Raw genomic sequence first — 22,191 nt, forward strand, 5'->3', positions numbered from 1 at the left:
TAATAAAAAGTTTTGCTCTTTAATTAAAAAAAAAAAAGAGAGAAGAGAGACAGTAAAAGAGGGGTAAATAAATTAGGGAAAAAAAAAAAAAAGAAAAACAACAAACGAGGGAGGAAAATAATAAAAGTGTTAAATAGAAAGGATAAAAAACAAACAAACAAAAAAAGACTAACCCCACCCTCCCCGCCCTGCCAACAACCCATCGGCTCCACACTACAGGGACAGTGTGTCTGCTACAGGCCATAGGTCGCAGTGGTGATCCTCGTGTTTCGAAGCCCCAAGCAAGCTTGCGGCTTCCGAAATTAAAATTTAAAAACAACTAAAGTGTGTGGGGGGGGAGAGGGAAGGAAGGGGGAGAGGGCAGGAAGGGGTTGTGCACGTCCGGTGGATCTTACTTGGGGTTGCGAGAGGGAAGGGGAGAGCAAGAGGCACCGCTCCGAACGAACGCCGCGCCCTCCGGTTTCTGCGTGCCCCTCTCGTCTCCTCGAGTCCCACACGCTCTCTCTCTCCGCGGGAATTAAAACAAGTTTTTGAATTAAAATACGAAAAAAAAAAAAATAATAGAAAAACACGCACAGCCAGACGGAAAAAAAATAAAAATCAAAATAAAAGACAGACCCCGCTGCAGGATGGGAGGTGGGTTCGCATCTCCCTGCACGCCAGCTCCTGCATCCCCATCCTCGCTGTGGCCGGGTGCCCCTACACCCAGAGCCCTCGGAGCAGGGCAGGCTGGCGCTTCCCGACAGCCCAAAAAGACGCAGAGAAGCCACCCAAGGAAAGGAAGCCCGAGTCAACGATGAGGCCCATTGCCGCAGTTCCCCTCACAGCTTAAAATTAATTTAATGCTTGAGAAAATAAATTCTGTTATAATAATAATAAAAAAAAAAAAAAAAAATCAGATTTCTGCCAACCAGCGTGGCTGGGATCTGATTCCCTCCCAGCCCACCAGGTGCCTGAAGAGAACAAAACAAGAAGAGCAAACAAAGCCCCTCGCCCCCTGCCCTCAGAGAAAAAGGAGAGCAAAGTTAAAACGTATATGGCTAGAAACCATATGACTTGAAAATGATAAAAAAAAAAAAAAAAAATGAAGCAGAAGATACCCAAAGGGGAGAGGGGGAAAAAAAAAAAAAAGAAAACCAGGAGCAGATCATCAGGAGAGGGTACGGGGTAGGCAACGGTATGGCCCGGGGGGGCAGCGGAGGTGTTTCTGCACGGCTCCCGCGTCGTCAGCTCCTCGGAGGTGCTCGCAGGCGGCCCTCTCGGAAACGGCTCGCGCCAGCACGGGGGCACAGCTTGACTCCTCGTCGTTGGCAAAAAGAAAAAAAATCGTTCGTTTCTTGTGTTGTTTTTTTTTTTTGAATGATTTTTTTTTTTTTACTTTTTTGTTTGTTTTTTTTTTTTTGGATTTTTTGTTTTTTAAAAGAAAAATACAGTGAAGACACTAGAGAGATTAAAAAAAAAAAAAAGAGAAAAAAAAAGGAAGACAGAGTTAGGAGAAAAGGCTCTTCCCAGCAATTCCAATACCAACTGGAGCATAACAAACCAAATCATCTTCCACAGCCCGGCCACCCCTCAGAGTTACCCTGTCCAGTCAGAAGAGATGCTCTCTTGCTGGGCAAAGTTTCACACCCTTAATCCATGCTCAGCACCCTCCTCCCCACCACCATCACGCTGCCAGAAAAGCATTCATTAGGAACTAACAAAATGGCTCCCCAGCCCAGCACCTTCTCCACCCTCCCTACCCTCCAGGAGAAATGGAAGCTGCTTTTACGCCCAAGATAATTCATCCCCGAGGCTTTGGCAGCAAACCTTACACATCCTTCCGAAGCCAAAAAAACATCTCATTTTAATTTGATTCATTAAATTACGGTAAGGTGAAGGGGAAAGGAAATGGCCCCAGTCCCCCCCAGTAACTTCAAGGCTTTAACCTAATCCCTAGTGGCAGCAATTCCCTCCTTGTGGGATCCCAGGTTGTGAGGACAGGCTCACCTAAGCAAACACTGGTCCAGTGGCAATTGCTCCTCACTTCCCAAGGTGATCAAATGGCACACTCGTCTGCAAAAGAAGAGAAAGAACATGGAAGGGATGGAGGAAGAAAAAGGCAAGAAGGACACAAAAACAGAGAGCTTGAGCTCCTCTCTCAGGATATCATCCCTCCCAAGGGATGTTTCACTTCTCCAAACCACTGTGGTCTGGAAGACAACCAGGCGAAGGCTCGCTCTGAGCAAAGCAGAGCTAACACCGCACTGAGCATGGCCTGCAGAAAACACACGACTGAACTCCCGGCACGACTCACATCAGCTCCAGCAAATCGAGCAAAAAACGCCTGCAGGGCCCTCGCTCTTTGTGGAGCACCCAGGCCAAGGCCGCGTACGTCACAGCGGGGGCTCACCTGTGACGCTGAAATCCGTGACACTTCTTGCCGCCCTGTGAGGTCGGATGAGGAGACGTTGGCGGGAGCTCCTCGGTGTAACCTCATGCTGACCTTCCTCTCCCTGTCCACTCTGGAGATTGCTCTGGGGGACGTGTTTCCTGTTGGGGCAGAGAACCGCGAGACGACGACGTCAGCCTGGCTCCAGCATCCGGTCGATAAACGGGGGCAGCTCCCCCATCCCACTCACCAGACTGCTGGATTCGGGAGGTGGGGGTGGAGGCCATGGGCTCTGTGACATTGCGGAGACGGTTGGCAGTGGCTCCGGCGGGTGGGCCAGGGGCCAGTGCTCGCGTGGCTGACCCCCGCAGCTGCCCCATCCTCTCTTCTCGCTCGTGCTCTCGCCGCTCCCGATCCATGTCTTCGGGGTTTCGGGCTGCTCCCTGGGGCAGAAAGAGGGAAAACCCAAAACGTGGCAGTCAGGCAGGGGAGACAGCAGCAGACAGAAGATTCAGGGTACTTGACCACAAGAAAGGAGAGCTTCATCCCCAAAACAAGCTCACCCCACCATCTTTTACTCCACCCAGAGGGGCTTCATTCCCTTCCACGGAGAAATGGGGAAGAAAGCACGCACGTGGTACTAGAGCTGTCATCACAATCTACTTCTGTCCCATCTCCAGCTGTAGTTCTCCCCTAAAAGGTTACTCCTACCTACGTACAGCGTGAGATCGATCTGTTGATGCACACGCTGCATCAGACACACTGACAGAACAGCAGCTGTACCCCTCAGCACCACAGAACAGCTCTACCTCTTTTTACACTACCTGGTCCCCTTTCTCAAGTTGCTCACTAGGCTTAAGTGCAAATGACAGGCGGTTCCTGACTTCCCTCCCCCATCTCCACGCCACAAACCAACCCGTGCTCCTCCCGTCCTCTCCCCACACACACACACACTCACAAATTTAAGCATGTTCCAGTCAAAGACGTAGTCGTAGGAGAAGCCCTGGCGGTGGAAGAGGTTGCGGAAGAGCTGCCGCAGGTAGGAGTAGTCGGGTTTGTCATCAAACCTCAGCGAGCGGCAGAAGTTGAGGTATGTTGAGAACTCAGCTGGGGAGAGCAGAGAACAGTTGCTTGTTAGGCACCGTTTGTTCCCCCAGAGCTCCTCCTTAGTCCAGTGGCCAGAAGTAGGCAGCTGCATCTTCTGGAAAGGAAGGAGCTCCACAGCTGCGTGAAGAACCGTATCATTCTGTTTTGAGGCTGGCAGGAGCCAGATTTATTTGGTGGGCACCTGACTGACCTTCCTCAGTAGCCACTGAGCGCGAAGCTGATGCTTTCACAGAAGCATTTATTGTAGCTCAAACAGCTCCCTGTCGAGCAGCACCTGTCACCTCAGAGCCTACTGCTTCATACGTGCCACGAGGACTTCTACCCTCCCCCCGCATACAGGGCTCCACATTTGTCCACAAAGGATTGCATTTGCCGCCCCGCTGCCTGGTTATTTCTGGGATTCATCGTGGTCGGCCCTAATCCCTATCATCCAGGATAATTCGGGGTCATCTGCACACCTTCTCACCTCACTGCACGTCCCCTTTCCAGATTGCTTCTGAGTTTCTCAAAGATCCTCCCCAGCAGCTTCATGCCCTTACTAAAACAAGGCCCATCTGTCCGCTAAAACTCCTAAATTTCTGATGTCTGAACCAGAAATGTATCATCACGGGTCTCTTTTGCTTCTCCTCACTGGTGTCAGCAGCACATCTGGGGCTGGGCTTACCGGGCCGTGCCCCTCAGCACCCGAGGCTGCAGGGAGTGTCAGCAGCAGAAGCAAGCCATGCACCACACAAGACAGCCACCGAGATCAGAGCACTTACAAGGGTACCCTTTGCAGAGCACCTCAATGGGCGTTGACATCTTCTTCTCGCTGATCCTCTCGTACTTTTGGCGCTTGGTGGCAGCCTTGAGGCCCTGCCAGGGCAGCGAGCCCAGGTTGAAATACATGAGCACGTAGCCCAGGCTCTCCAGGTCATCGCGACGGCTTTGTTCTGCGGGAAGAAGTTACACGGGGCAAGGAGTGAGTGGCAACCAGAACTGCTTCGGCAATCACACAGGTTTGGAGGTGAACACAGAAGCAAAGAAACAGCATCTCGCTCTTCTTTGTTGGGTCTGTAGGGACAGACAAACCGGCAGAAGAAATTCCAGTACAAATTCCTACAGGGCTGTTCATACTGCAGCTACAGCACAAGCCGCTCCGAAAGGGGTAATTACTCTGACTGCCTCCTTCCTCCCGCGGAGAGGCCTTAATTCCCACGAGAATCCAACATCAAGAAGCGCTGCAGCAGCTCTGCCTGCTTCCTCTGCCCCGTCACAGAGGAAGGGCACTTACGCTCCTCCACACCCAGGACAAGACCTAACCCGGGGATTAGTCATGGCAGAGACTGTCACGGAGAGACAAAGCTCACAGAGGCAAGCCCCAGACTGCCCTTTCAAACACATCCAGCTTATCTGCTGATACCCTTTAGACAGGGCAAAACCAAGGAACTAGTGACCCCTTCTCGAGATAAACAACTGTGCTCATAATTTAGAGAAGCCCAGCAGGTAGTATTGTTAGGTAATACTGTGCAGAGACGGATCGGTGGCATTTTTCAAGAGGAAGAGGAAAAAAAGGCACACTTTGAACAAAAAGGTTCCCCTCCAAATGGGAATGACCGTGTAACTGGCACCACTGACAACCCTACTCAGGGCAAGGACTGTCCTGAATAGGTCATTATAAAGGTCTGCTTTTAGATATGTATTTATAAAACACAAAACTTTGTTTCCCAAGCAAAAATATTTCACATTGAACTGCTTTTTTTTTGTCATGGCCAAGCCATTTTAAGTTACAAGTTTGCTCAAGATGCAGTTGACAGAGAAGCTCAGCAACTTGGCCAGGTTAACTTGTGACACTTCCCTCAGCTCCCCCAGCGTACGTACGAATTCATCTACACGCCTTCCCGAGAAGCTCTGGCCCCTGTCGCCCTACTTCCCTCCCAAATACAAACCACTTTGGAGGAAGTGTTTTGCATCTTCTGGAGAACAACTTAAACAGGTAAGATGCAAAACACGGCTCGATGGAGAACACAGGGGAAGAAGAAAGGCTGAAGAGGTTCATCCAGGACATTCGCCTACTACCGCAGCACGTCTTGCCGGATTCAGTGCCACGTCCCAAAAGCTGCTGCAGACTCCATATTAATCTGTGGGTTCGGTGTCAGCTACACGCTGCCACCTGCCCCATCCGAAGGCCAGTGCAGTGTTCCTGGCACCCCTCGCTCTGCCAGCCTACCTGAGCCACTTTTCTGAAGGCTGCAGAAGAAAAGGAGGTTCAAAGTGCATGAAACAGCATAAAAACCTCATGGCCAAGTGGAGGAGAAGGAAGCCCCACTGATCCCCAAACTGTCTTACTCAGGGCGCGCAGGAATGGCTGCACCACTGCAAGTTGCCCACTTTAGAGGGGCTAATGCTTCCTAATCTCATCAGGCTGCTGCCAAAGATAACCACAGGGCTGGCTGTCAGACGCTGGGGGGGAAGCAGGGAAAAGCAAGGCACCGTTTTGCATTTGGCTGAAGGCTGGGCTGCACATGCCCTCAGAGGGCTGCGATTACACACCTCACGTATCAAATAAATTAAACTGCACCGTGGTTGATAACAACCTCCGTCCTGACAGAGACGGGAAGCCTGTGGAAATGGAGCCCCAACACACATCCGGGGCCTGAAAGCACAGGTGGTGAGGGCAACCCGGATTCTGCAATTTGCCAGCCTTCAATTTCTCCACAGTGCAGCTCTGACAGCCTGTAATTGTTGATTCCCTGTCTGGAGCGTGGGGGTAGCCCTTAGAGTAGGGATAGACGGGGCAGGAACCAGGGAAGCCTACTGGGCAGAGGGTTCAGAAGACCCAGTTTGGTGGGGGATGCTGCAAGGCCTTACTGCAGGCACTTAAAACAATTTCAGAGAGATTCAAAGTCTGTGAGGAGCCCGGAGCACCAACATGGGTCACGGCTGTCACGCTACCTGAATTCTGGTACAGACCTCAAACACTGTAGGTTCCTTTCACCTGCAGCCCCAGCTGCAAGACCCTCAGTTAAAATGTTGGGTGATGGTGAAGAAGGAGTTCCTAAATCCCGTTTCTCTATTTAGTTTTCAGAGGCACGCATTCTTAAGCTATCTCCATTTTTATTTAGTTATTTTGCCTGACCTTGTGTACCAACAGCCACGGAAGTGTAGGTAACATCAGACAGCCAAAAAGGGAGTAATAAGTTGGAGTTGGGAAAAAAAAACGTCACCTTAGTGAACCAGAGAAGTGTTATCTAACATCACTACTTCCCAATTTCAGAAGCTCGACAATCGTTGACCAACTTGCAAAGAAGCAGGCCAAAATCTCACCCTACGGCTCGAGAAGAGAAAAAGAAACACGAGTGAGGTGAGCGCCTGCGCAGAGCGAGCCGGTTCAGGGGCAGGCTTACAGCCGTGACCTGCGCCCAACCTGCAACGCCACCTCACACTTCCTCTCTCCGTTTCAGCTCGGTTTCTCAGCTCTCGTACAACAGACGGGGAGCTGCTGCTTCTCCAAGACGCTGCTCCTCACTCAAACACCCTTCCAACGCAAAACACGAGGCTGGCCTCCCACACAGCCCAGCACAGCCTCTCAAATCCAACACCCCCCCCCCCCCCCTGTGCTCAGGAGCGGCGCGGAGATGCGGTGCCAGCTTCTTCCCACTCCCAGGGAGATCCCAGCCCACGCCGTAGCTCCTTTTGTACCACCGGGTCCTCAGCGGGAGCTGCGGCAGGGGTGAGCGGCAGGAAGGTGAGCTACCTGCTGGAGACACGCTTGGGCAAAGACGAGAGAAGGAGGACTGCTTGCCTCGGATGCCAGGTTCGTGCCAAAAATGGTTTCAAAGCACCTCCTGGTCCCCCTGCATGGTGCTTCCCTCCCACCCCAAGCAATGCTGGACTCCCTAAATAAAAAAAAACCTCTCTTTTCTAGAGCCAGCCAGGCTACGAGCAGTCTTACCCAAGCAATGCCTTCCTGATTACGCACTCAGACCTGACACTGCACATTCTGGGACTACGCTTCCCCTTTCTTTCTCTCCCCGCCGCGTGGTGACGGCCTTTCAAAGCTCACAGAGATCTGAAACGGGGTGGCAGAAAGCGGGGTCAGCAGAAGACCTTCGTGATCAGCACAGCCTACGCCGGTGCCGGCCTCGAGACGGGTTTGGGGAGGCGCCGCCCCCCCGCCCCCAGCCTCCTGTTACCCAGACGGAGCCCACCAGGCTTCCCCCAGCAGCGGCTCCCGGGCACCCCTGGGCATCTATTTCAGACTTCGCAAGCTCCAGAGGGTGCAGGGGACTCTCATCCCCAGAGCATGTGAAAATTGACTGGAATGCGTGAACCCAAGCCTGCACAGTCCGCTGCCTCCCCCAACGGCGAGTCTCCAGCTGTGGAAGCCCTCCCCGATCTCGCCTCCTACTTTTTTTCCCCCCCCTGCCCGGTCACTGGGAAAAGAATGTGTTTCCTCCAGACATCGGAATGCCCAACCCTTAGCTTGCACATTCAAATAAAGGCGTTTATTCATTTGCTATTCCCGTCACACCGATACCCCAGCACCTGGTTCCTTCCCTCTCCCCCTAAACCACGGTAACGCAACGTTAAGGCAGAGAATTTAGTATCTGAAAAGACAAAAAATAAAATAAAAATGCAGAGCGACTGTTCCCATGGCGATGCTGCTAACTCACAAACACGTCTGCCACTTACCCCGTGCTAGGGGCTCGCGAAAGAGGGACTCCGGCTGCCACCCTGCCACCCCAAACCCTCTCCTCCAGGCAGGTCGGCTGCCCCGAAATCCCAGCGAGGTGACAGAGCCACGGCGTGGAGATAACGTGCCCGAGACCTGCTGCACCGGGTAACTCACACCCAGCGTTTGAGAAGCAAAGGGCACGGAGAGAGCAAGGGACTGCGGCGCTCGGATTGACGGCGGCTGCAATTTGCCCTCGGCTCAGGGCGCAGATGTTTGTCCCTCCTGACCCACGAGCCAAGCAGCAGTAGTAAAGGGCTAAGTTAGGGGTCGGGTGAATAATAAAGCCGCTCAAGAACAACCAAGCCGCGCCCACGCCCAGCCAGCCAGCCTCTCGCGCTCGGTTCAGACGGGGCAGGCACACGCAGAAGGGATCGGCAGACATAGCAGGAAGAATTATTTTGTGCATGTCTCCTGGTGGCAGTTACCATGGCTGTGGAAATCTTGACCGAGAATTCGGCGGAGAGCCGGTTTATATATAAGCGGGTCACGCCAAAATACAGGAGACCGACCCGGGGAGCACCACAAGAGCTATTTTTACGACACGAAAGAAGGCAGGAGGTCACAGTCCACTCAGCACACAGCAGTCCCTGTTTCAGTATAAATAAAGCAGTTTCAGTCTGGGACTGCGGAGTAGGAAGCAAGGAGGACGGGGAGAAACTGCTTGCTCCGCAGGTCAAGTGTTGGCTCTAGGCTTTGGAGAAAACATCTGCGAGAGGGGAGAAGCGAGAGCTTTCTCTAGGAATACAAGGATATGAAAACTTGTAGAAGCTGTTAGTGCAAAATATCTGAGCTCTCTGCTGTGATTCCCAAATTCCCAGCTTACACATTTCAGAAGAAGCTCTCCCGAATGCAAACCGAGCTGCGTCCCTCGATCTGCCGGCCGGGCAGTTCTGGTGTTTCTGCTGCTCAGTAGCAGAACAACCTCAGCCTGTTCGGAAGGAACCCCGTGGTAAATACAAAACCCTCACGGCAGGGACAAAGATGTCACAGAGAAAGAAGCACCCAGTCAGGGAACAGGAGAAAAAAAAAACTGCAAGAGGTTTCCACCTCTGCTCCTCACAGCCACCAGGTTACGGGGCTCACTCCTAGGCCAAGAGCTTGGGTGACTTCAGGAGGTTTAAGTGCCCTGTGGATTACCCCGTGCAGTGTCTACAAAGCCTGTCAGCGGTATAAAACCCGGCTGAACATCCAGCCCAGCTTTATCACCGCTGGAGTAGCCTGAAATCATCAGAGCAGAGCCCTGGCTCCCCAGAGCTGCCTCGTGTTCTCTCTCTGAGGTGAATGGGAGAGTGTTGTCAGCACGCCCACGCCTCTTAAAGGCCTGCGAAAGCCAACAGCCCTCATTATCACAAAACCTGGATGTTTGTGCCGAAGGAAGCCTCCCCTCGTTTCAGCTGCTCCTGCGTTTCCAACACGTTGCTGTCCCCCTCCTCAGCGGTGGGTGAGAGGAGCCTCACCGCATGGTGGTGGGCCTGCCCCCTCCAGCTCTGACAGCTACAAACTCATCGCCGATGCAGTCGACAAGCGAGGTTTTTCAGCTGCACCTATCCCTAAGGGCTTAGGGTCTGCCAATGCCTCCTCACACATCTAAAACGGCACAAGGCAGAGTTAGAGGCAGTAAATTCAAGAGGCTCGCGGCCTCACCGCTTGAAATAGGGCCCTGCTGTACTACTAAGCAGTGCACAAACACACACCAGCAGGCAATTCATCCTCTCTGGAGCTCAGAAGGACGCAGAAGGCAGGAGGGGTAACACAGGCACAAGGATTCAGTTCTTTGCCCGCCACCTGCAGCAGCAGAGCCGGGCGCAGGACCCAGCTGCGAGCGACTCAAACCCTGGAGGTGGCTTTGAAACCTTCAGGAGAACATTTGCTGCTCCCCCTGGCACCAGACACAAAAGTGTGTCCCGTGGAAAGCAACAGCAGGCTCACCGATTCCCAGGTGGGTGTTGATAGAGGCGTAACGGGCTGTGCCGGTCAGGTTCTTGTTTTCCCGGTAAGGGATGTGCTGGTGGGTCCGGGCGTCTCGGTATTTCTTGGCCAAGCCAAAATCAATGATGTAGACTAAGTTGCCTTTTTTGCCAAGCCCCATAAGGAAATTGTCTGGCTTCACGTCCCGGTGGATGAAGTTCTTGGAATGAATGTACTCGATACGGCTAATCTGGAAGGGGAAAAAAAATAATAAATCAAATAAAACAAAGTGAGAAGTGAAAAGAAAGCTCATCGTAGCTGCAGCCATTCTAAAGATGCCATACCCTGTCAAAGCAGGCAAAGGGGCCCTTTTGCAGAGAATATCCGAGGTGGCAGGCAAGGAAAAGACAACCCTTCCCACCCCCTGGAGGATCTGGAGATGGAATTTGACCCTGCACACCAGCACAGTCCTCAGCCTGGGGAGGTCACTGTTAGCAGCACAAGGAAGGGATTGGAGAGTCTTTGCGTGGACTGAAACTCTGAGCTTCAGGGTTGCCACCAGTCAGCTTTCAAACTAAGCCAGGCTGGGAAAGGAGAGGGTCCAGAAGAGCTGAAGATCCTAAGCCCAGGGCAGGTGCGGTTTACTCAGGGTGGGTAGCAATAGCAGTTGTTTATCAGGCCAGTAAAAGTATCTACGCATGCAACACGAACAGAGGGCGAGCAAAAGAGGAAGGAAGGACGGGCAGAGATTATAAAAAGTCAGCAGTGCCTAGGTTCCAGGCCTCCAGCTTCATCGAGGAAGAAAAACCTGGCAGCCACTTGCTGCTAAATGCAAAAGCCTGGGGTACGGCATTGCTCGAGCACAGTGGATAGGGAAAAAGATAAAAGAGGCAGGGAGAAGGAGAGTAGGCACAAATGCTTCAGAGGAAACTCACCATCTGGTCTGCTAGGAGCAGAACTGTCTTGAGACTAAATTTGCGGGAACAGAAGTTGAAGAGATCTTCCAGGCTCGGCCCCAAGAGCTCCATCACCATCACGTTATAGTCCCCCTCCGCTCCACACCACTTAATGGAGGGGATGCCCACTGGGGAAAACACAAAAATTAAGCCCCCAGAACAGAGGCAAACTGCTGCAGCCCCCGCCGAGCGGGTTCTGTGCGATACCAAATCGTTTTCTTTCTGAGGCCCTCCAGAATAATTCCCTCCCCCAACCGCTCGCTCCCCCAGCCCCGTCCTCTCCTCCCCAGCTCACCTCCTCCTTGCATCATCTTGTAGAACTTGCTTTCGATGTGGAGCTGGGGGTGCTTGGTTTTGACACATTCCAGTTTGATGGCCACCTCTTCACCAGTTGCAATGTTGGCTCCTGCGCAGAGACGAGGGTAAGATGAAGATTGAGCAGGCTTCCACTGAAGTTAACCATTTTAACAAGGCCCTCGCAGGTGCCCAACCCTTGAGATTTGCCCTGAAATTTATTCTCTGCGACACAAACGAGACCCGGCCGCTTCCTACCAAGTTTCCAGCACCACCATGTGCAGAGAGACGTCCAGAGGAAGGCACATGACTAGCGAGCCAGCTCTGCCCCTGCAGCTGGGCTAGAACAACAGTTTTACAACACACAAACCGCCTCGTTGTCTCAACAAGTGCCAGACTTTGAGAGGACAGCCTGCACCAGCAGGAACAAAACCGAGGACAAGTTTTAGCTGTCCCTGAGCATACGCTCAGCCCCCTAAACCCAAATCAGCCCCCAGGCAGGGATATGGAGTGCATCTTCCCTAGAAAAATTACTGCTTACCTCCGGTGCCAATGGGTTGAGGAGACATTGCTAACATTCCCTCTGGTTTTTCCTACAGCCCTGACCTGCTTGATACAGACAATTCCCCAACCTCCAGCTTCTCCCTCTCCTGAGGGCTTTAACAATACCTTTATCTTTTGCCAACACAAAAACATTTGCTGCATCCAAAATTAGAAGCGTGAAGAAATAAACTGAGCCCGGAACTGAATTAAGCTACTCGGACGCCTTTTGTTGAAGGTATTGCTCGATGGTTTGTGGTGACACAAAAGCACCTCCCCGCGTGCTTCCTTCTAAAAAAGAAGCGAGCTGCCAGCCACGAAAGCCAGCACTTTAGTCCCAGCGCGCGCTGCCAGAGGAGGAACAGGCTGATCCTTCTCTAGCATTAGCAGGGAGGATTCCAGATGTTTCCCATCATCCTAAAATGGAAAGAATGAAGATCTGCCACAGGTCACGGGAATGACACTCCAGCCTTGCTCCTCTCTCCCCCTTCCCGCGCCTGCCTCGCGCACAAACAAGCCCTTCCTCGTATCAGGGACTGTTAGAAGTTGCACCCGAAGGCAGCTCAGAGGGCAGCTCTGCTTCCCAGCTGCTTGGGAACTCTCCCAAAGCAAACTGCTCCGGCACACGCGTGGGGAGCGTGAGCTGGAGTCAGAGCTGGTGTTTTGTAGATAACCCACAGCCAGTTTTGGTAGGTGTGGTGAATTCATGCCTCCCGACCCCTGCGTTAAGACTCTGAAAGTCTTAAAGAAACCCACAAGGACAGCTGCAGATGGATCTCTCTCCATCCTCTTTCACACACTTCCTCCAGAACCAGGGACTAGAGAGAAAAAAGGGAACAGTTTGTGCAACTAAATCCCTTCTCCCAGTGGATCCTAAACGAGATCCATCTCGTGCTGAAGGGTTCGGGCGCTGCTTGTACACAAGAGTTAGCCAAGAGCTCCCTGCGAGCAAGAAGACGTCATCGAGATGCTACAGTGTCAGGTCGAGACAGACAAGCTGGGAGGAATTTGAAAGAGAGGAACAAAAACGATCAGGGCCTAGAGGGATTGATTTACTAAGAAAGATTAAAAGAGCTAAATATGTAACAGAGACAAGAGATACAACTAAGAAGGGTGGGGAAGAAGAATGGGACATGACAACAGTCTGCAAATATTTGAAGGCTGTAAACACCAAGGAGGGAGAGGAATTATTTAGGGTGCTCGGAGGGAGGGGAAGGAGGAGCAGTGGAATGGATTTAATAAGGGTTTTTACTCAAGAGCCAGTTGAAGGGAAGGGGGAAAAACCACCCCAATAGTTAGAGCTATTTTTCCAAGGGTGACTTCAGAAAAAAAAAGATTGCTATTTTCCACTTAAAGACCTGCTGGCCAGCAAACCAAGCCCATTCTTTCCCTTCACTCCACCACAGGACCCTTCTTACAAAGATCAGGGAAAGAAGAGCAGTAAAAGGGGCTCAGATCACAGCAAGGACGTGGCCCTGGACTAGCTGTGTACCTTCTAAATGGGCATTCAACCCCAGGGCCTCGTTCAGCACGGAAACACCCAGGATACCCAAAAAGACAAGAGCATTTCCTTCCCATCTCTCTTCCCCCTGCCTTTGTGAAGATTTTCCTCCAAATCCTCCGCAGCAGCTCCCTTGTGCATCCCCTGGGGGGCTTTTATCCCCTCTCCCAGTCCATCTGCTGCCACACGAGAAGCGATGACTCTTGTGGACTTCTGGCAGCATTTTCAACGACCCTTTTACCCCCAAAAGCCAAAGAGTGGAAGGACGAACGCGTGTTTAGGAAGATGACAACGCACCCGCTGACAAGGCTGCCTGCAGGTGGGGGTGCGATCTGAGGGCACGTAAAGTGGGAATGGAAAAGGGGGGCATCGAACATTATGAGAGCTTAGATCCTACAAAACACGAGGGTGGCACTCAAGTGATCAGCGTGGCCACCAGCCCCACGCTCTCAGTAGCCCAGATGCAGGTGTCAGCCTCCGAGAGGAAGCACAATCCCCCGTGGCCTGGGACAGCAAAAATAGGATGAATTATGTCTGGTAAGGGGCTGTTCTTTGCTGAGGGGGTCACGGGCCTTCAGCCAGCCCCCCGCCCCTAATACCTTCAGCTTGCTCCCTCTATCATTTATTTTTTGGGGGCTAGAGATCTACTCAGACAGCGACTACCAGCAACCAGGAGGATCAGAGAGGATTCCCTTTGTTCCCCGCCTTAACCACCATCTTTTTTTAAAGGCACAAACACAAAAGCAACAGTTCCTCGTTCTGAAACCCCCCCGGTTTCAGACGAGCCAGCCGAGAGACGGCTGTAGGATCGGGGATAATTCCTAACATCCGCCCCCGGTCTCGCTCCGCTGTGGGGGCCGCGCACGGCAGCGACTCATTCATCACGAGCTGTTTGCAGCGGGGCCCCGGGGACAGGGGATGTCACCTGCTGAACAGGATCTGCTTTTAAGAGAGGCCTGGCCGCCCGCCTGGTGCGGCCAACGCCACCCTCCTCCCGCAGCGGGGGCCAGCCGACGGGCGCCTGCCCCGGCTCCTAGAGGGAAGAAAGGAGGGCTGCCAGCAGATGGGAGAAGGCAGAGAGGGTGAGAGAGAGTTAACAGGCCGGGAAACAAAGGAAACGAGCTCCCCTCCCAGCGAGGAGGAGCTTGCGAGCAGGAACTGTCCAAAGGCAGCGCTGTGCTGTCCCGGCATGCTTTGTCTGCAGCTCCCTCCTTCCTCGCCCCCTGCGCTCACCCCAAGGGCTCCCCGGGTGGACCCCAGCCCCGGCCATCTGTACGAGGCCGGCAGCGCCGCCCTGACAAAGAGACTCTGCTCCCAGCTGGGTTTTGGTGCCCTGCTCGAGGCTTTTTGGAGGCAACGGGGCCTAGCCGAGGCCTGCGGGCAGCCCCATCCAGCCGCCATCCCCTCACCAAGGCAGGGGACGTTGGTTGAGCCCCAGCTTAAGCTGCGCGACAACTCCCCGCTTTGTGCGTGTGCCCGCGTGGAAATTCGGGTTCCCTTCTGCCAGGAAGCCCGAGGAGCAGAGCACGCGGCACCCCTCGGCTCCTGAGGCAGCACCACCCCAAAAGAGGGAGGCCGGGAGTCCTCCCGACTGCCAGCCCGAGCCCTCGGGGCTGGGGAGTCACCCCGGCTCCGCCGAGTCTCACTGTCGCTGCTTCCAAGCAGGCTGGCTTGCTCCTCAAGGAACATCACAAGGCCTTTGATACCGCGCTCGAGCCACGCGGCTGAACCCAGCCACCCTGTGTCAGAGGGGGTCTGCGGGGCTTCGAGCCCTGGCATGAGTGGAAAAGGCTGGGTCTGGGCTAAAATAATCATCCCCCCGTCCATCCCTAGCACCTGGGCATTACCCAGGCACCTGAGGCACTGACGGGCTGAAAAAAAGAAGCAAAAGGCAGCACCCGGTGGAATCGGGCTCCCTTATCCATTATTTATCACCTTTGTTCGTGCTCTGGAGAAAGGTGGCAACAAAGCCCGTTACTGATGATTCCCACAGGATACTTCGTCAAGGGGAGCTGCCAACACCAATCAAGGGAGAATAATAAAGCAAAAAGAGAGCTGGCGATAGAAGCCAGAGGTAGAAAACAGAAGGTGATTTACAAAACAGGGAGAAGTAACCTGAACTAGAGGCATTCACCGAAGGGGAGCTCGGGGAGGGACGGAGATGTTGCAGAACCTGGAAGAGACCTCGCACAATACAGCTGACAGCACATTTCGGGCCAGCTCTGCACTTTGGGTCTCCCAAAGTGGTGCCAGGAGACCCAAAGCGGTCTCAGCTGGCATTACACATCGCCCAAGGGTGGCCCTCCTCGGCCCAGAGCTGGAAATGCCACACCTGAAACGCCGTGGAGGCTCCAAGCTCCTCAGCAGATGGACGAACTGGGAGAAACTGAGAGAGCAGCAGCAGGGAGGGGCGGTGGATGTGGTGGGAAGCAAAACAGGACTCAACTGAGCCAACAAACGGCCCAGGAGCGTATGATAAGCAGCTGTGAGTACCCAAAGGGTGCAGACACCAGGAGGAAAGGGCAATTGTTCTGCTGGCCTGCGGGACTACAGCTTACAGGGTGATGGTGGGAACTGGACAAGAGGTGAGGCCAGCACAGCTCTCACCAGTGGCTTTTGGGCTACTGGCTAGTCTCGCCACTCCAGCCCCACTCGGTTTGAGCCACTAACATCATCAGGGAGCGCATCCACACGTCAGCGTGCTGCCTTGGAGGAACCTCTCCCCAAGTGCTGCGGTAACAGGAAACCCCAGAGCTTCACAGGCTCCGTCCACTGACCCCACGCAGCTCCCGGCTCAGGTCACTCCCGCTGGTAACTCTAAATCCCACTAAATCCCACCCCACCCACTACAGACCTATCAGATCTGGGTCCCAGGGCTTTAACCAGGCCAGCCTCTCCGACCTGTTTTCCATCTCCTCGGCTCAGGCCTCTCTCACAGGTGCTGGACCACCTCTTCCACTATCAGCCTCCCCATCGCTTTACTCGTCTCACCCCGAAGGCCAGGCCATCTCCTCCCTTCCCACCACCCACCCACAGAGTTTATACCCACACACCCAAGCTCAGGAGAAGGAGGCGTGAGAGTTGGAGGAGGGTGGATGACAAATACACCCTCAGTAGCCCAAACCTAGATCATTCTGATCCCAACACCGCTCCGTCTCCAGTATCTGTGAGGCAAGGCGGAGTTCATCCCACCTTCTGTGCCATCAGAGGGCCAGCAGCAACTGGAAGCACTCCTTGAAGCTTTTTTTTTCCCAATTTCCCCACCACCTCCAACCTTACCCGGCACCTAAAACACCACCAGGCGAACAGAACAAAAACAGTGGCGCAACCCAGAGACAGCAACCTGGCAGGAGGAAGGACGCAGAGGCTCGCACTCACCTAGGTAAATGTCCCCGAACGAACCGCTGCCGATCTTTCTGCCCAGCCGGTACTTGTTCCCCACTCGAAGCTCCATGGCTCAGGCGTGCTGCGGAAAAAAAGGGCAGAAAATGGTCAGAGGAGAGCCAGGAGCTGACTCGGTAGTCGTGGAAGGCTCCAGAATGGGCCCTCGCTGCTTCGCCCAGCACCCGAAATGTTTCACCTTCTACGCAGCCACTGCCCTGATGGTGTGGATGTCCAGTGGGAGCTGGAAGTGCTGCAGGAACGCGACCCTTTTGAGAACATCATGGGAAGGCAGAAAGATTGAACCTCATTTCCCACCATTTTGTTCAGATTTGGGGCAGGAAATCCCTTTAGGAAGGCGCCAGCACCCTCTCCCTTCACAGCCAGCTAAAATAACCGGCACCGGGTCAGTTCTAGCAGCAGGAACACCAAAAAGGGTGCTGTGTCCCGTGACCAGGAGCTCCCTCTGGCCCCGCAGCACTGCAACCAGGGGCTGCGAGAGGCAGACAGACAGACAGACAGACAGACTGCCAGCAGCAAGCACCTCCGCCGCCCCTGGGCTGGGGCTGGCACGGGGGCCAGGGAGGAGCCGTGGCGCAGAGAAGCAACAACACCATTTGCTTATCTCCTCGCACCTCTGCTGATGGGATCTGAGCCTCCCCGCCTGTGCTACCCCCCCCCCCAAGGTGAGCCAAGTGCTTGTTTTCAGCAGCCGGGGCCTTCCCCCATCCCGGTGCCCGAGGGGATCAGCTAACCCTTTGACCCTTCCCTTTGTACCTTCCCCGGGCTCTGCCTCCTCACCTGCCAGAGAAAACCCACTAAGGTAGAAGGAACTTGCTCCCCGTCCGACCTCAACCTAAAGCGACCACCCTCTGCTCCAGCAGCTTCACCAACCTGCCCTAAGAAGTGTGGCTCTTCCCCAGGCTTCGAGCACGGCTCCTTTTAGAGGAACCTGCCGCGCTCCTGATTTATGCAATGCCACGCTATTAGCGTACGAAACGCAGACACGGAGTCTGTTAGGGACAGGAAAGGTGAGGAGTGATTCATGTTTTTCACAAGTAGGTGAGAGGAACTTTCCCTCGCCGCGGCCCGCTGGGAAGGAAGCATCAGCGAGGGAGAGGAGGGAGGGAGGGCTGGCTCTGCCAGACGCGCACACACACACACACACACAAAAAAATAATCCCAGCTATGGGATTCTGGGCACACCATAAACCCGGAGCTGCTCCTCCTGCCCCAGGAGATGGGATTACAGAAAGAGGAACGGCCGAGCTGCAGGGCCGGGGAAATAATCCTATCAAGGCATTCAGGGGACATTGTGAACCCTGAAAGCAGAGCTCTGCCACCAGAAACCACCCGCAACACGCTGCGAGGCGGAGTCCCCTCACCTTGCCTTTACTCACGCATGTGGATTTCTGAAGACTACAAAACCCCGTGGCTATTTCTGACTTTCTTAGTCCCGAGGAATGTAGGCAGAGCCTTGGGAAGGGAACCGGGCGGCAGGCACACCTGGGCGAGGGCGCAGCAGGCAGGCAGGGCTTTTATCCGCTGCCTGCTGTTCCGTATCACCACGTTAACGCACGGCCGAGGTGCTCGGCCTCCTACGCCAACCAGGGATCAAAGGTCCGCGTCCCCAGGAACCCATCACGCCACCCCCATGAAGATGGCTCTGTCCTTTGTGGCCACCCCGAGCGTTTCCAACCCAAGCCGGGGCTGGGGACAGGTCCCAGCGGGGTCCCATCGCTCCGGGGCACGGTGACACTGGTCCCGCAACGCCACAATCCTAAACCTAAAGACGGTCCCACCCTTTTGGGACAGCTGGGTTGAGAAGGGTTTCTCGCACAGCAGGGCAGCAGCCCTCCTAGCTGATTGAGCAACAGGCTCCAGAGGGGAATCTAAAAAAAAAAAAAAAAAAAAAACTGCTCCGGGGTGAGGGGGTGGAAGCGGGAAGCAGGATAATGGAGTGAAAAATCACAGTCACACAGCTGTCACCCTGCCTTATCTCCCCCCCAGCACGCACACAAGTGAACCTGGGCGGCGATGACGGCCCGATAGGGGATTCGATGGCCCGATAGGGACAGCGGGGACTCGTGGCGAGGGGGGCGGCCGCCCCCCAGCACCAACTGCTGCAGGAGCCCGAACAGCCACCGCGTTCCCCGGCTGCCTCCCTCCCCCTCCACGCGCTCGCCCCTACAGCTCCTGCCCTTACCTCACCTCCAGGTCTACTACTGCAAAGGGAAGGACGGGGGTGTAGCGCCGAGGGCTCACGTTCTGATATTTTAAAATTATATCATTCCGTGTATTATTTATAGGTGCGGAAATTTCGGAAATCCACCCCCCCCTCCCCAAGCAGACTTTAACTCTCCAGCCGAGGCAGCGCTCCCAGGGGCTGCAGGGCAATCATTTAGTTAAACCATTTAGTTTTCCATACGGGATTAAGGCGCATACAACCTTAAAAAAAAAAAAAAAAAAAAGCCAGCGTGTGCTCCGCAGGAGCGTTTGCATACGGTAATATCCACATCACCCAGACACCTACAACATACTACACCGCCTCGGAAAGGGGAAAAAAAAGAAAAAAAAAGGAAGAAAATACTAAAATACTATGCAGCCACCCGTGTCGGTCCACGCACACACGCACCATTTTGCACCAATCCCCTTTTATATAATATCAAATACCCACGTACGTGCACAAAGGCCATTATATAAACACGGCACGGAGCCCACGGCACACCGGCGTGTCAGCGGCGACGCCGGGCGAAGGCCCTGCCAGCCGTTTTGTAGGGGAAGAGTTGTCTCGGCCCCACCTGAGGAGGTGGGGAGCGAGGTGCTGGGGATTTGGGCTCCCCAAAAACCACCCCAAAAGCCAATCGGGGCGGCCGAGCTCAGCAGCTGCATCATGGAGGCTGCCGAGCCCAGCACCGCTCCGGCTCGAAGGGGAAGTGTGGAGAGTGGGGGTTGCTTTGCCCATAAAGGCTGTGCAGGGCTTTTTTTTTTTTTTTTTTTTTTTTTTTGTCTGTGTGTGAGTGTGCGCCAGTGTGAAGGGAATAAAGGAAGAGGCTGGCGAGGCGATCATCTGAACCGGCTTTAAAAAAAATGGAAAAAAAAAGGAAAAAAAATGGGGGAAAAAATCGCGTTTTGATTGAAAGGGGAAACATCAAACAGCCCCCCCCCCCCCCCCTTTCACACTTCGGAAAAGGACAGATATCCGGCAGCAGATAAGATGGGGGGCAGAAAATGATCATAATAATTAAAAAATAAATTAAAAACCGGCCCCCCCAGCATCGGAGCCTACATTTTAGGCACAAACAGCCACAAACAAGAAAATGGGGGGGGGGGGGGGGTGAAATGAAATAAATCTTTCCCCTTCCACCCCCACCCCCTACAGGCAAAACACTCCGAAAGCCGGCCGTACCGGGGCTTTTATTTTTCCGGGTAGGCAACGACAACAACAACAACAAAAAAATAATAATTATAATTATAATAATAATTAATAAAAGCAGCCACCCTCCGTGAAAGGGGAACCAACTTCTCGGCACCCCCCCACACACACCAGCCGGCCGCGGCCCCCCGTTACCCCCAAAAAAACCCCAAACCCCATTCCCCCCCCCCGGCACAAAGGCGGTGTAGGGGGGGCCTCACATCCCAAAGACCCCACTTGGGGACCCCCAAACCCTCCCCATTTCCTATATAGGGTGGCAGCGGGGACCCCCCAAACCCAGCTCCCCCCTTCCCAAGGAGGGGGGGGGGGCAATGGGGGCGCCCCCCCCCCAGCACCCCCACAAAGGGGCTTTTGTCCCCGCTGCCCCCCAGCCCGGCCCTGCCCTCCCTCCCCTCCCCGCCCCTCCTTTTCCCTTTCCCTTCCCTTCCCCTCCCTCCCTCACACAAAGAGCCGGAGGGGCCGCCTTTCCCCCGGGGTTTGCGCCCCAAGATGGAGGCGGGCGCCCCCCATACCCACCCAGGCGGGAAGGGGGCCGTGTGGGGCTGCTGCTCCGCCGGCTGTCAGGGGCCCCGGCGGCGGCGGAGGGGAGGATGACGGAGGATTGGGGAGGGCTGGCGGCTGCCCTAGCCCCGGCTGCGGTCCCTCCTTCAGCTCAGCTCAGCTTGAGCGAGGCGAGGCGAGGCGCTGCCTGCCGCCTCCCCGCCCGCTTCGCCGTCCCCTCCAGCCGGCGTGTGCTCGGCGCAGCCCGGCGCTCACCCAGTTTCCATTGAGCCCCGGAGCCAAACCCACTGATGTCACCCAGCACAGCCCCAGCCCTCCTCCTCCTCCCTTCTTCTCCTCCTCCTTCTTCTCCTCCTCCTCCCGCCCGCCGTTAAAGGCGCAACCGCCGTTCCTTCTGCCCCCCCTCTCCTCAGTCCCCGTCCCCTCAGAGAAGGGACATGGGGGACGCTGCCCCTCGGTGGCTCCCCGCTTTCTCCTTTCTCCTTAGCCCTGAGGCTGGAGGTTGCCCAATTCCCTCACACCGCCCGGCCTGCTTGGCTGGGAGTTAAAATGTCGTCGAGTTGGTGGCCCCGAGTCCTCAGGGACATCCCTGAGGGTGGGCGCCATGTCCCCACCGGGGTTGGTTTGGCCACCACCGCTGCCAGCAGGAGCCCCCATGCCCAAGTGTCACTGCTCAGCCTTCACACCATAAGCATAACCCAAAATATTTTGCCCGTTCCTCTTTCCACTAGCCATCCTTCCCCTCCCAACCTCAGCTAATAGTAAGGTGCTCGCTCCTCTCCCCTCAGCGGGTGCCCCCAGCACCTTCCCCTCGCCCTCTCCCCCTTCCCACAGATGCTGTGGTTCCTGAATTGAAATTTCGGCTCTGGGCCAGGCGGGTGGGTGGGCACGGAGCCGTGCCATGCCGGCTCTGCCCCTCAGCACCGCTTGACATGGCATGAGGCCGGGGCTGGGGTGGTGGTCGGGATCTTGGAGAAATCCCCCAGCGGAGACGCAGCCCTCGCAGGTGAAAGCCAAGTGCGTGTACGGCCACTTCCGCTGCCTTTATTTTAATCATTTCGGGCTTAAAATAAGAACTCCTTAATTAGAAGCGTTTCCTTAATTGAATTGTAATCAAGTTTTTCGTGCTGGTAGCCGGGCTAGCCACGTGGTCTAATAACACCCACCTTTTCTCCAGCACTGCCTAGCTACACCTCGTCTTCTGGAGGGATTTGTCCTGGGGAGCCCGGGCCAGGGGCTGCTGGTTTGGGGGATGCCTGGAGCAGCCCATGGGGACCCCATCTCCGTCAGGGCTGTCCTATTCTCTTGGGAAGGTCCTCAGGAAGCCCCTGGTGCTCACACTGCAGTGCTGTGGGGGGAACCCATGGTGATGGGTCAAGGGTTGAGGGTTGAGACCCTGCCCCACTCTGCTGAGCACCAGGAGCGGTCAGAAAGGCGCTCGCTGGCTGGTGTATCCAAGGGGGATTCATCTCAGTGGGA

The 22,191-nt window shown here is 54.7% G+C and overlaps 1 protein-coding gene across 1 annotated transcript; it reads right to left on the reverse strand.

Annotated features, from left to right (window-relative positions):
• Window positions 1–1,342: 1,342 nt before the first annotated feature.
• On the reverse strand, window positions 1,343–20,982 carry LOC309873936 (casein kinase I). The gene is made up of 11 exons (XM_082751751.1): window positions 20,728–20,982; window positions 16,773–16,860; window positions 11,355–11,465; window positions 11,039–11,187; window positions 10,125–10,353; window positions 4,240–4,410; window positions 3,330–3,478; window positions 2,622–2,814; window positions 2,393–2,532; window positions 1,990–2,055; window positions 1,343–1,441 (listed from the first exon to the last, which is right to left on the reverse strand). The coding sequence occupies exons 2-10, from the start codon at window positions 16,846–16,848 to the stop codon at window positions 2,023–2,025; spliced, it is 1,251 nt and encodes a 416-aa protein (XP_082607877.1). The 5' UTR covers window positions 16,849–16,860; window positions 20,728–20,982; the 3' UTR covers window positions 1,343–1,441; window positions 1,990–2,022.
• Between the last annotated feature and the right edge of the window lie 1,209 nt (window positions 20,983–22,191).

The sequence above is a fragment of the Aythya marila genome, assembly GCF_965140915.1.
Source record: "Aythya marila genome assembly, chromosome: 1".
Lineage (NCBI taxonomy): Eukaryota > Metazoa > Chordata > Aves > Anseriformes > Anatidae > Aythya > Aythya marila.